At 37.7% G+C, this 14,780-nt stretch overlaps 1 protein-coding gene across 5 annotated transcripts in view; it reads left to right on the top strand.

Moving 5' to 3' along the window:
* Positions 1–14,780, top strand: part of DYNC1I1 (dynein cytoplasmic 1 intermediate chain 1) — a 315,600-nt gene that overhangs the window by 40,901 nt on the left and 259,919 nt on the right. For 3 of the 5 annotated variants that reach the window (XM_012450772.2, XM_012450770.2, XM_012450771.3), the window contains exon 5: positions 13,943–14,002. The exons of the other annotated variants lie outside the window; for them this stretch is intronic. In XM_012450772.2, coding sequence (XP_012306195.1) covers positions 13,943–14,002 — 60 coding nt within the window. The remainder of the gene's footprint in view (positions 1–13,942; positions 14,003–14,780) is intronic. 5 annotated transcript variants of the gene reach the window in all.

Here is a 14,780-nt window from a genome sequence, read left to right as displayed (position 1 = left end):
AAAAACAAATCATAAAATACTTTAATCAGGCTTTAAATAAAAAAAAGAAACAATCATCCACAGCACTGCTGTTCTAAGAAGTCAGCCTTTTGGCTTGTCTATGTACCTTTCTAGTCCTTGTCTGTGTACATTTCTTGCCTCCATACGTATTATTGGGGCAAAGATATAAAGTTTTGCATTTTTCTCTTTTCACTGAAAGCATTAGCATAAGCATTTTCTTCTGAAAATGTACTATTTCTATATAGGCCTCGTTGATTTGGTAGCTGAAAATCTGAACATGAGGATAATCTAGCATTGACTGGAGCTGTAGGCTTTTTTGCTTTTGAAACCAACATGTAAGACTGGAATTACCTTGCCTATTTCTGCCTATCAGTGTCCTTCAGACTTGAATATTTTGTTTTGATAGGCCCTTTGGAAATCAGTGGACATTGCTTTCAATTAAAAAAAGTATAGGTTTTTGAGGGCACAAAGCTGATTTATTTTAACAAAACACTTTTGTGATTTGGGGCAGCACACGTCTTCTCTCATCTTTTGCTTTGAACACTTCAAAAGGTCTTTGAGGGGGAAAAATGTAATAGCAACCCAGTCGTGTAAGAGCTAACATTTATTCAAGAGCTGGCACAATATAATCACATTTTTAGAGGGGGGTCCATTGGCCTATCATTAAGTTAACATATTTGACCATTTCTGTACCATGATGGTGTGTGTCATTGCTGCTTAGCTTCAAGGGTGCAGTTGGCAGCATTCAGTTCTATTACTGACTTCACAGTTGAGGAGCCCTTTTGAAAACTTTCTAAAGAAAGCTGACCTATGCTGTTAGTACTCTGGGGACAACAGCAATTATTTCTTCTCAGAGAACATCACTTTTTATTTCTTTCTCCTTCTTAAGTGATTTTTTTGACTTTGTGAATCACTTTGGAAGAGGTACAGCCTACTCCTACCCAACACAGCACTACCTTCAATTCTTTGTAGGAAAGTTCTTGCAAGTCTGGGTAACTAGAAGTCAATAAGTAAATCTCTTGCTAAGTGCGGGTTTCATAGAAATGCAAGAAAATTGGCATTGAAAATGATAGTTTTCAGAAAAACTGAGCACAAAGTTTGCATGAGGAGAACATATTAGGAGTGGATTAGTAAATTCTGCCCTTGTTTTGAACTTAGGAAAATTCCACACAAATTTATGTTTTTTTCTTTAATAAAATAAATGTGAGGTTAAATTGCAGGAGAATGTTATATTTCAGTTTTTAAAAATTCCACTTTGAATGTCTTTTTTTGTAGAAGAAACATCTTTAAAAACAATTTATATTAACTTTAACACTTCATAAAACAGGAGACTGGGAAAAGAGTTCAGTAATTCTTAAGAATATAACTCTATGCTCATAAATTTGCCTATTTGTATGGAATTTGAACTCTTCAAAAATGGAAAATCTTTCAGAAGATAACAAGAATCAAATTAGCACATCTGGTCATAGCTAAAGGCACATATAAATTCTCTCATTCATTTGTCAAAATTTCAAACCAAAGCTAAAATTTTCTTTAGAAAGCCAAAATTAGCAAACATTTCTTATAATCCTTGTAACTAATCTGCAAATTGGCATACTCAATGTACTTTATTATAGAGAAATACTTAAAATAGTGCTTTAAAAAAAGTATAACCAAAACCTCTCTTACTGATTCTTTTTTATCTTTAAGAGATCGTCTTGCACCATTGCCCATGCTGGAATACAGTGGTGCAGTTATAGTTCACTGTAACCTCGAACTCCTGGGCTTAAATGGTCTTCTCAGGCTTAAATGGTCCTCCTGCCTTGGCCTCCTGAGTAGCTGGGACTACAGCCGTGTACCACCTTGCACAGCTCATTTTTATTTTTACTTTTTGTGGAGATAGAGTCTCACTATGTTACCTAGGCTGGTTGGAACTTCTGACCTTAAGCAGTCCTTTCTCCTTGGCTGCCCAAAGTGCTGAGATTATAAACATGAGCCACTGCACTCAGCTACCTCTTACTGATTTTTAAGAGCAGTTGAGAAGAATTTTTTAAAAATGGGTAGGGAGTAGAAACATCTAATTTTTCAGTTATGCTAATGATTTAATTTTTAAAATTTCACTTAAAGTGTCACCATTTGTTTTGCAATGTATGCTTCGATTTCTCATTTATAATTTATGCATCACACAGTGGGGTCTGTTGAGGGGAAATAGGGATACAGCGGCAGTGGGGGAGTTGGGGAGAGATAGCATGGGGAGAAATGCGAGATATAGGTGATGGGGAGGAAGGCAGCAAATCACACTGCCATGTGTGTACCTATGCAACAGTCTTGCATGTTCTTCACATGTACCCCAAAACCTAAAATGCAATTAAAAAATAATTATAAAAAAATTAAAATTATTTATACTTGTGGTTTTACCTTCTTTCTCCTGATCAGTTTTAGTAGAATCAATTACTCATTGCTCAGATAATTATATTGGCAAGCAACAAGCTGATAGATTTTAAGAGCTTGTTGAAAAGATTATTTTGAAAGGTTAGTTTTACTTATAAACATAAATGAAAAAATCTTTGATACACTGTGTACAACTGGAATCCAATATATTAAGAGGATAGTATGCTGTGGTTAATTAGTATTGTTTCAAAAATGCAAGATATTTTAGTATAGGAAAATGTGTTACCATATAATTCAGCATACAGAAACGTCAAAGAAGGAAAAGTAATGATTGTAATATGTACTTAAATTATACTTAAGAAATTTAAACACTTATTTCTGTATTTTAAAATGTAGTAAACTAGGAATAGAAAATATTTTCTCAAGATGGTAAAGAATATTTATTTGAAACCAACAGCTTACACTTTTTATATGTAAGAATGAAGCATATAGCCCTGAAGAATGGCTTTCATTTAGGTGAACACATTTCTCATCCACAGAAAGTGAATTCCTTGAAAGTAGGGATTAAGTGATAACTATGTAGTAGATATTTGATAAATTTTTTTTGAGTCAGGCATGGTAGCTCATGACTGTAATACCAGCTACTTGAGAGGCTGAGGCAGGAGGATTGCTTGAGGCTAGGAGTTCAAGACCAACCTGGGCAACACAGCATCCAAGATTAAAAAACATGTATTTGTTGAATGAACTGTATAATCCTGCTTTTTACAGATGAGGACACTGAGATGTGCAGAGAGAAAGTAATTTTCTCAAGTTCATACAGAGCATTGTTTTGCTGCAGTGCTAGGGTATTTTTTTGTTGTTGTTTTTCTTTTTAAGATGGAGTCTTGCTCTGTCACGAGGCTGGAGTGCAGTGGCGTGATCTCAGCTCACTGCAACCTCTGTCTCCTGGGTTCAAGTGATTCTCTTGCCTCAGCCTCCTGAGTAGCTGGGAGATACATATGTCATCATGTGTAGCCACCACGCCCAGCTAATTTTTGTAATTTTGGTAGAGACGGGGTTTCACCATGTTGGCCAGGATGGTCTCGATCTCTTGACCTCGTGATCTGCCCACCTCCGCCTCCCAAAGTGCTGGGATTACAGGTGATAATCACTGTGCCCAGCCAGTGCTAGGTTTTTACTTAGGCAGGTTGATTCAAATTTCCACAACATATACCTCTATGTTACATAATCTCTAATGGTAATTGATATGAGTGATACACACCCACCCCATAAGGTTATAGTAAGGATTATACAAAGTAATACTCTGTAAAGTACCCAGAAAGGATTCTGGTGTACACTAACTATATGTGAGTTTTAGCAATTATTATAATTTTTTATATTTTAATTTAGCCATTTTTCTGATGGGAAAAAATCTTTTTAGATCCTCTCATAGAACATGTTAGTGTCATTTTCAATTTTAATAAGCATTGCCTATATCTTTATTTAAATAATTATGTAAAATTATTAAGCATGACAAGGCAAAGGGCAGATTGTAATCTATGCCCCTACAGACCACATTCTGGGTTGCCCACCCCTTACTCACTAACCTTCAGATAACAACCAGAAGTGAATCTATCTAAGTGAAAATCATTCATCCAACATTTATTTTTCTCAGTCACATGGATGGCTCATAAGGGACGTTGCACTAGGACTTTTCTCATGTTTAGTTGTAATTCCTTAGGGTTCTCAATGACAGAGCTGAACTAGAAGGTGTACTGGCCTGCAGAAATTTAGAAAAGTGTGTTGACCTCATAAAGTTCAGCTGGACACCAGGGTGTAGGCTAACCTGTCCCAGACCTGTTCTAAATGGGAGGAAACTTTCAAAATGATTTCAAAGTTAAAATATCTCTCAATGTGATATACCATGCAATCTCCTGTCACAATAATAACACCCGTTGCATAACATCCTTAACAAAATAATCTGAAGCGGGTATTTCTGATGTTTGTCTTTGATGAGAAGTGTCATGGGGGGTAGTAATAGAATTAATTTTGGTCTTCTTTTTTTGACTCTCTTTGGTCTTAACACCATCATTAAGTTCTATTTTTCAATCAATCAAGACATTCTAGCCCTCCTCCAACGTTTTATTTTTAAAATCTCTCTTTTTTTTTAAGACCCAGTCTCGCTGTCACCTAGGCAGGAGTGGTGGCACAATCTTAGTTCACTGAAGCCCGGAAGCCTTGAATTCCTGTGCTCAAGCTATTCTCCCACTTCAGCCTCCTGCATAGGTAGAAGTACAGGTACATACGACAATGCCCAGACAATTTAAGTTGTTTTTGTTGTTGTTGTTAGAGATGAGGTCTTGCTATATTCCCCAGACTGCCCTTGCACTCATGGTCTCAAGTGATTCTTCTCCCTCTCCATCCCCCAAAGTGCTGGGATCCTCCTGCCTCTCCCTTCCAAAGTGCTGGGATTACAGACAGGAGCCATTGTGCTCAGCCTAAAAATCTTAGTATTACATAAACAACATATGTGTATTTTATACAGCTGGAAAATATAAATGAGCAAAAACAACAAAATAAAAACATCATGTTTCTACCACCAGAGATTAGCACTCTTAGCACCTTAGTGCTTATTCTTTTATATAATATATATGTCATCATGTGTCATGATAAATGACATCTTACTGTGAAAACTGTTGAACCTGCTTTTCCAATCAAGTATCTATATTTTTATACTTTGATATATTTTCATCTTATCTAATATCTATACTATCTTCAAATTTCCCCCAATTGACCCCAATAAAATACCGTAGTAGTTAAAATTGACGCCTATGCTCACAATTAGCAACATTTCTTAATCAAAAACCCTAATATTCATAGATTTTCTCTAGGGATGTGAGGCCCCTCCCTAGGGTACCTTGAATGCAGCAGGTGGAGAAATGTCTTCTGAAGCACATGACAGGAGAACGATGGTACAAAGGGAATGGATTAAAAGTCACTTTGGCTTTCAGCTTCATGTGTATTCCAGATTAGAATTCAAGGACAAAGGAACAGATTTCTTCAATCTTCTCTCTTCAGCTTGAACACTGGGCTCCCATATAGTTACTATTCAGTTTCTCATTGACAGAAAACTTTGGTAAAATTTAGATATTTGTTTTGGGGTTGCAATAATTTGTTGCGGGCAACTTGTCCTGTCTGCGTATAGTTACCACCTTTTTTTTGAGTGACTTCAGGAAAGAAAAATGTGCTCTGAGGTCACCTTGGCATAATACTCAAAAGAAATCCTTAGGACCTTCACCTTTATCCACCGTCAGATTCTGCAGGATTCTTTAGAACTACATAGGCCTCAAAGGACTTGACCCATTTGGGTAAAAGCATCATCATCTTCCAAGATGCTCTGATAAATCAGAGGTTAAATGGAAGGCATAAAGGAAGTATTAGTAGAGGTGAAAAGCATAATAAAATAATATAAGACTGGGGGAAATTTAATAAGACTATTAAAATTTTGCTTATACAAAAATTTTTTAAAGTATCACTATATAAAAAGAAGTTGATAGGATGCTACCAGCTAATTGGACTTCAGGGAGACTGAAGTCACTAATTCAAGGTTGGTTAAAAGTCAGTCTCTTTGGAAATTAAAATAAGATTTTTACACTATAGGGTTTTCTCTTTATGCAGCACAATAAGTTCAAAATTTTTGATATCATCGTCTTCAGGCAAAGTATACTGTATGTACCCATATGGTTATAGTAACACAGTAATCATCTATTTTAGGAAGGGGTGGCTGAGTTTTCTTCTAGAGAAACTGCTTGCTTGACAGCAGGACTTCTGTGTAAGATTTTGGGAAAACATGCTCTTTTCTATGATGAGAAGTCCTACATTTCTTATTGAATTCAGCTCAGATGGACTTCCCATGTGGCTTAGTGTGGCTCGCACTGGAGCTTCATATAGGGGCTCAGGTGTTAGCCACCAGATGGAAAATTCTCTTACCATAAATTAAGAAAAATGCTTTTTTAAAAAAAGCCTGATATAAGTGTGTATTTCACTGTTCCACTTTTATTTCTGACATCAGAAAATCTTTGTCATCATTGCCAGTCCTAAGTAAGGAAAAAATTGAGACCAAGAAGTAAAACATAAACTCATTATTTAAATACCATCCTTTCTTAACTAACATCCCTTCAATGAATGTGACAGATTGAGTGATATGATGGATTTTAAAATGTCCTTATTATTCTGTGTATTACTTTTGGAAATGGTATTTTAAAAATTAGATATTTAGCGATGGCATTGACTAGATATTTTCTGTTTGGCACTGTGCTTACATAGCCTCAAACTGTTTTCACTGGCTGATTAGTCATTAGTGATTTGTTTGACAGAGAAGACATGTGGAACAAGAGCTCAGAGAAACTGTGGGACTCAGAAAAGCTCTGTATTTTGCCCTTCAGCTTTCTCTCCATCTAAGAGAGAAAAGGAAGAACATGAAAATTTGAGTTCTAGCACAGTTGCTTCAGGGACTAATTAAATTTTCTAAGTTCACTTGATAGAGAAGATGACTGGACCTCTTGTTTTTCAGCACAAATCAGCAATATGGTGAGCATTAAAAAAACATATATATATATACACACACACACACAGGGTCTTGCTATGTTGCCCAGGTTGATCTTGAGCTCCTGGTCTCAAGTGATCCTCCTGACTCAGCCTCCCAAAGTGCTGGGATTACAGGCATGAACCGTCATGCCTCTCCAGTGGTCAGCATTTTTATTAGATAAGATACACTTCCCTTCTTCAGCATGGAAATGGGTCTGAAAACTCTCCGGCGACCATGTGGTGACATCATGTTAAGAATACTCATTTGTTCATTCATTCATCTAGTCATTCAGTAACAGTTGAGAATTTACTGTCTATCAGATACTATACTAGACCTTCAAGGAATATAAAGATGCTTCTTACTTCTAAACAACAAGTAAATTGAGACATTTAATTTGAATCTAAGGAAACGCTGCTGTGTAGTTACAGCGCTCAAATATGTGTACTCAGAGAAGAACTCAATGGTAATAAGGACTTTGGGGTTATTTTGCAGAAGATATATGGACATCTATGTGATTGCCTAGGGTTAAGAGTACAGAGGTGAGAGGAGAAGACAGACTCCGGATTGGAGAATGCCTGTCTCTATTGGAATGGAAAGAGTAAAAGCACTGCCAAAAACACAGAGTAGGAGGGAAAGAAACAAGATTTTAGGGCCAAGAAAATGAAAAGAAAGACTATGCCAAGAAGGAGCCAATAGTGACAAAAATAAGAGAGAGCAAAGATAAGGAACAAGAATTGACCATGGGATTTGATGATTTGTAGGTAGTTGTCATCATCATAGTCATTATTATCATTTTTTGTTATTATTATTATTACTGATGCTGTTTTATTTTCATAGGCTGAGTTCCTGGGAGCAAAACTAGTCCAGGGTAATTCTATTTTTTATGCTTCCTGCCACGTATTGGCATATTACTTCCCCGAAGAACTTTACTAATTTAAATGCGGCCAACTTTACTAATTTAAAGTGCCTTAGCCATGCTGAGTGTTAGCATTACAAATAAGAGATTTGTTAACTACTGCCTTCCAAATATTTATTGGACATCTCTTTCTTATAGCCAAAGACTAGAAATGGTTAAAAAACAAAACAAACAAACAAAAAAAACCACACACTCTTTAGGAAATAATTCTAAGGCTTTCTGCTCTGAGGTCTAATAAAGATGGAAAAGAAGAGTGGAAACTACCAGCTTGCTTTAAGGTAAAAGCTGAACAGGAAGAAATTACCCACTCATCAGAGTGCAGGGTATATGCAACACAGACATATGTCTTTTACTCCTAAGATATACTTTCAACACACAGCCAAGGATTTTTAAAAATTTTCACTTCTTTCTGTCTAATAAACTGAAACTGAGCAAATAAAATTGAGCCAATGAAAGGGGAATTTTATAAGAAATTACAAAGTAATGAATCAGTAAAAGGTTTAAAATATGAAGTTCTGTTTGTCTCTTAGTAGGTTACTTCTAGTTTGAAGAATTTTGATGTTTGTCTATTCTTTTTTAAACAGATATTGAAAAACAAATTGACCCACAAATTTTAAATTACTACATGGTAGGCATTTTTGAATAAGATGCCAGAGGCTACAATATCTGGTATGTTCAAGGTCTAATAAGTGAGTGATTATTTTCCATGTTGAGAAGCTTCTGTATTTTGAAACAAAGTTAGGAAATGTGACCTTAATTGGCACGTCCAAAACTGCCAGTCCAACCCTGGGAATGTAGAACCATAACAGTGCCCCTGAGTCCAGAGTAGGTACAGAATTATTGGGCTATTTAGCATCTGAACACATAACAGGAGTCCTATAAAATGGAGATCAGAGATCCCACTTAGACAGACGCTCAGAAAGTTAACCTAAGAAATCAGTTGAAACTAATCAGAGCAGCCAAATGCAACTCATGAAAATAAGCAAACAAACAACACCAGGATGGTTCCCCAGTAGGGAATACTAGACAGAAATTTAATTGACATAGTTAAGGAAAGATTGTATCAAACAACAAGGGCTAGTTTGGTCATCCCAGGAATTCCAGAAAGGGGAGACTTGGGTAGCAGTGAGGATGATGTCTGGTCTTGGGGAAAGATGAGGACATGGTAGGGGAGGGCAGGAGAAGCTGTCGTAGTTAAACATTCAGCGTCACCTACTCTAGTCCCAGAGATACTCCTGGATATCTGCCTTCTCTTCTAGGAGAGAAGACTTTGTGAGGCTTGTGTATTTGTCTGCCTGGTTATTATTCTCACAACAAATTGCTAAGTTGGCATCTAAAATATAGCAGTCTTATAAGACCTAGTAGACTAACTCAGCCACCTAAGTCCCATAAACTAAGCACTGATGAAAATGAATTTAGGCCCAAATCCTACCTCTTCCTTCAAGACTAGGTCAAATGGAATCTCTAATCTTTTCAGAGGAAGTGTGTCTCCCGCTGTGACTTCCAAAGGATGATGAAAATGCAGTCCAATGCCTGGCTGGCTGGCATGGAGCAAACATGAAGTGAAGGGAAATTATAATGATTACTATTCTTAATCTGTTTTTCTTATGGCATTTATTAATGTTTCCAGCTCATATTTATTGAAACTTTAAACTGTGCCTGTCTTTGAGCAAGTGATAAGAGCTACTTTCTTCCTTGTATATGTTATTGATATATTATTAGGCATAAATATTCATATGTCTCATTTACCAAAATGTAAAATTCTTAAGTGCAAGTTTCATGTCCCTCAGCATACATATGGTACTGCTTATATGGCAAGTTTTACTTTTGGTCTTGTGCCACTAAACTCTCTCTCTCTCTCTCTCTCTCTCTCTCTCTCTCTATATATATATATATATATATACACACACACACACACACACACACACACACACACACACACACACACACCTATGTATGTTTTTGGGTATTTTTGAGACAGAGTCTTACTCTGTCACCCAGGCTGGAGTGCAGTGGCATGATCTCAGCTCACTGCGACCTCTGCTTCCCAGGGTCAAGCTAGCCTCCCACCTCAGCCTCCCTAGTAGCTGGGACCACAAGCGAGCACCACTATACCTGGCTAGTTTCTGCATATTTTTGTAGATGCAGGGTTTCACTGTGTCACTCGGGCTGGTCTTGAACTCCTGGGCTTCAGCAGTCTGCCTGTCTCGGCCTCCCAAAGTGCTGGGCTTACAGGCGTGAGCCACCATACCAGGCCTATTTACCTATGTTTTATCTCCTCATAAGAACTGTAGGTTCCTTGAACATTTTTCAACCCTCTATTACAGTATTTTGCATTTTAAGTTCTTAATAGATGTTTTTTGAATAAATAAATGAATGTTCTTATCAAAATCTTCTCTCCTCTGCATGCATTGATTGAGCCATTCCAGAAATTATTAAAAATAGAACTAATTATTATAGCAAACAGGGTGATTTCTATATGAAAATAATTTGTGATAGCGTATTATGTTCCCATAAATTTACTTAAAATTTCACTACTTCTTTCATTTTACAAATAAACTACCTGGCAAGATTTCAAACTAACCAGAAGCTGCAGGGAAACCATAATTTTATTTTCAGGGATATAATTACTTGATAAAATGGCTGGAAAATAAGATCTCTGCCCATTGGTTAAATAAAGTATTCTAACTGGAGAAGAGAAAGCTAAAAGGCAGTTGAATAATCATCGTAGATTTTAAAACATCAGGCAGAGAAAAATGTTAAAGGACCTCAAGGCCTGCACCCTCATTTGATGGGGACAAAAGGAGATTTGCCTGATGACACAGTGGAGCCACATCCAGGACACAGAACTCCCACCCTAGGCCAGGTGCCGTCCTCTCTAAAATGCTGCTGTCTGCGGGGAAGCTGTCCTACACGGTTTACACAGAAGGAATTCAGCGAATGTTTAATACATATTTCTAGGCTATCCCTGGAAATACAAACAACCTTTGCCCATTTTGCATATTGGCTTTAAGTTCCTTTCAAAACCCTTTGCATATTGGCATATTCCTTGAAAGGAACCACCCCACAGATAATAATGGGAAAAATGAAAAGATAATAAAACTGTCACACTTGATAGTAGCATCCTTGGCTTCACCCCTTACCCACAGCTTGTTACTGACAATAACTATGATCTCTTACTGAATAACGTAGGTGTGCCAGGAGGCAAGGCTCTTATTGTGTTACACTCCCACCTTTGTTTTTCTGGCCAAGTAAATGCAAACTCCCCAGTATTAATCTGTGGACTTCTTAATTGGATGATTCTGTTTATACTTCTTAAGGATACAGTGAGTTGAGGTAATCTGTCCAGTAAGTATCAGAAGAGCCAGACCATCAGGAGCTGCTGGGAGAAGTGGAAAAGGTCACTAAAGTTCAGCCCATCAGAAACCTCAAGGAAAATGGAGGGCGAATAGCTGGTCCCACTCCTTGCAAAGAAAGCTTCTTACAATCAGCAAGAGCCAGAAGCAGCTCTTTTGTTTACAGCAAAAGAAATGCTCTTAAATTTGATCCTCAGAGATATGTAAACAGCAAGTATGAATTATGTTAACATATTCCATTACTTTAACCATTTGAGCTGAGGTTAAAGAATCAGTGCCCAGAAGCAAAAAGGGCTAATTTTCTTCAGCAGAGAATGAATTCAGAGCAGGGGTTCTCACCCCTGGCTGCATATTAGAATCACATGGAAAGTTTTAAAAAAATACAGATGCCTGGGTCCAACCCCAGACATTCTGGTTTAATTGGTCTAGAGGTGGCCTGGACCTGAGGCCAGGCTTGAGCAAATCAGAAGTTTAGAATCAGTGATGCTTTCTACAGGCTGACTACTAAAAGCAATAGTCTAGCTCTGTCATTCTCCAAAGGTGGTCCCATGATCACCCTTTTAAACATCACCTGGAAACTTGTTAGAACTACAAGTTCTTGGACCCCACTCCAGATCTGCTGAATCAAAATTTCTAGGGTTGGGGATCAGCATTCTATATTTTAATAAGCCTTAATAAGTCATTCTGATGAACATGAAAGTTTGAGAACCACTTGCCTAAATCCAGTCCTTGCTGCTCAAAGTGTGGTCCACAGAGCAGCAACATCTGTATCTCCTGGAGCTTATCTGAAACGCAGAGTCTTGGGCCACCCCCAGACCTACTAAGTCAGACTCTGCAGTTTAGCAGTATTTCCGGGTATCTGTATGTGCATTAAAATTGTAGAAGCACTGGTCTAAGTAACACTGGCCAGTTAGTGTCTCATTGACCTTCAGTTTTAGTGTTTCAGAGGTTATACGTAAAAAGACAAGAGCACAACCAGAGCATAGAAGGAAAGCTGTGAATCTGTATTCTGCTACTTGTGCAGGAGGGGTAATATGCGATCTGTCAAATAGGTCAGGATTGACTCAAAGAAACATTAAGAGTAGAAAGAGTGGTTGTGGCATAAAAGCAGCTACTGTTTGTCATATGGTTACTATGTTCTTTATAGGTACACTTGCATTTAATCCTTGTGGAAAACCAGCAAAAGATTCATTCATTCAACGAATAGTATTATATAAGCATATATGCCAGATACAGTTCTAGGCGTATCCCCATATTCTAGAGATGTGGCCACCCCTGCCATTAGAGGCTTAAGTCTGAAGTCAGACAACAAACAAAAATAAATAAACTGATATACAAGAAAATCATAAGTAAAGATAAGCGCTATGAAGGAAATAAAGCAGGGGAAAGGAAGGAAATGAAGAGTTATAAGGAAGTGACACTTGAGATCAGGTGTTGAAGCAGGGAAGCCTCTTCGAGGAGGTAACATTTGAGCCAAGATACAAAAGAAGCAAAGTCATAAGCTGTGCAGATCTTTAAGGGAAGAACATTAAAGAGTATGCAGAGTTGACATAATATGAGTGAATGATGGTTAGAGAGAAGTTTGGAAGATTGCTGCAGGCCAGTTCGTAAGTTATCCTATAAGCTACAGTAAGTATTTACAGACAAGGAAACTGAGCAGGGCTTCTCAAATTTAGGGTGTCCATGGATTGCCTGGGGAACTTGTTAAACTGTAATATAGAGTCAGAAAGTCTGGGGTGGTACGTGAGTTTCTGCCTTTCCAACAAACTCCGAGGAGATGCTGATGCTACTGGTCTGTGGGCCACAGAGTAAACAAAGGGATGCAGGGGCTGACAACTTATTAAACAGCATGCTCAATGTCACACAGCTGGTAAGTCACAGAGGCAAGATTTGAATCACAGAAGCCTGATCCCAAAGTCTGTGCTGTCCGTTAGTTGGCGTCTGAGATGCACCGGAACCAGTTCTGTGCAGAAAATTTAAAGAGCCTGGCTGAAAAAGGTCCTTGCATGTGCTCTATTTATAGAAGAGCCATTTATCCCCTCTTATTCTGAAGGAGAAATAACAAGGAAAATTGGATGCTTTGGTAACTATTGATACTTTGTGCTATTGCTTGTGCAATGTTTAAAAAATATAAGATATAATCAGTCCCTGACATCTTAGAAAGAAATGATATTGTTGGTGACCATCTTGGTGTACTATATATAAATAAGCATAGAAGTACCCATGAGTCTCAAAATCCAATGCATTATATTTGCAGTACCTGATCCAAGGAAGCCTAGTTCTTCACCAGGCTCTGTAGTCACACCCCTGCCCTGACCCATTTGCACCCTTGCGTTTAGTTCTTTTCATCACATAGAAGGTGCTTGGAGCTCCCAGATGTGGATGGGCTCTGGGGTGTCAGAGATACATGCAGTAGTTTACATGCTCAAATCAATGAGACTTCAATGTAAAACCAAGGGTGAGGGTCTGTGTGGAGTTTGAATACTTGGCTCTGAACTTTCTTTCATGAAAACAGCCATAGCTCCCAATATTAAACAGATGTTTGCAGGAAATCATGGCTCCTCACTTTCTCTTGTTCAATAGTCCCTGGGGGTGGAAGGGATGGAGCGGGGACATGTCCTGTGTATGTATTGTATATGCTCTTGCCTTGATGAATGACATAGTTGGTTTGGTTTGTTGCCCTCCCCTTTTGTTAATTCTCTGTGTTCTTTTTCCTTTGTGCTGCACAATTAGGACCCTGCAGTGGGACACAGACCCCTCAGTGCTCCAGCTGCAGTCAGACTCAGAACTTGGGTATATGTCTGCTTTTTTGTTACTCCTTTTATTATTTCTTTGCTACAGTTGTGTTGAAATGCTGGAGCTGTTGTTGCTCTTGTGTTCTCCCCTTTTGTTGAACTTCTAGTTTGATAAGTTCATTTCCTTCTGTCAGTTTCCCTTATAAAGCTTTGAATAAAGTCTCTCTTTGTGGAAAACACCACAAAAAGATGGCTTCTAATTTCTCCTTATTAATTCCTATTATTGCAAAACAGCAGTCCCCTAAACAAAAATCAAACATAAACCCACACGTTTACTTAAAAGTGGGGCACACAAGTTCTGCAATGGGAGATATGTTTGACATCGTAACCATCCTCCCCTTTAATAACAAGTTGCCTTAGGTTAACTTTTGTCTAAGATCAGTATTAAAATATTGTGTCTTGTTTGTTTACTTTCTTTTCAGTTTTTGGGGAACTCACATTAAGCACTTAATTTGAATTCAGTTTGAACAGTTAAAGATTTCTGTTAAAAAAAAAAAAAGCAAATTAATGAATACCTTGATCTAAAGATATTTCAAATACTTGATGTTGAGTAATGTCTCCTATGTCCTAAAGATCATTTTTTTTCAGATGGAAATGTATTACCACAGGTTACAAGAAAATTTCAGAGATGAAGACTTTGAGTTGAATAAAACACACAGACATGTCCTAGAAACTCAGTTTATTTCCATTATAGGATTGGAGTTAGCTGTTTTCACACATGAGATATTTCTAGTGGGGTGCTTGTATCAGCTGGTCATGCAGCTCAGGAGAGCTGA

Source organism: Aotus nancymaae, unplaced genomic scaffold (assembly GCF_030222135.1).
Source record: "Aotus nancymaae isolate 86718 unplaced genomic scaffold, 86718_ANA_hifiasm-v0.15.2.pri h1tg000025l, whole genome shotgun sequence".
NCBI lineage: Eukaryota > Metazoa > Chordata > Mammalia > Primates > Aotidae > Aotus > Aotus nancymaae.
Note: the sequence above shows the minus strand (reverse complement) of the source record. Positions and strands in the feature narration are given on the sequence as shown.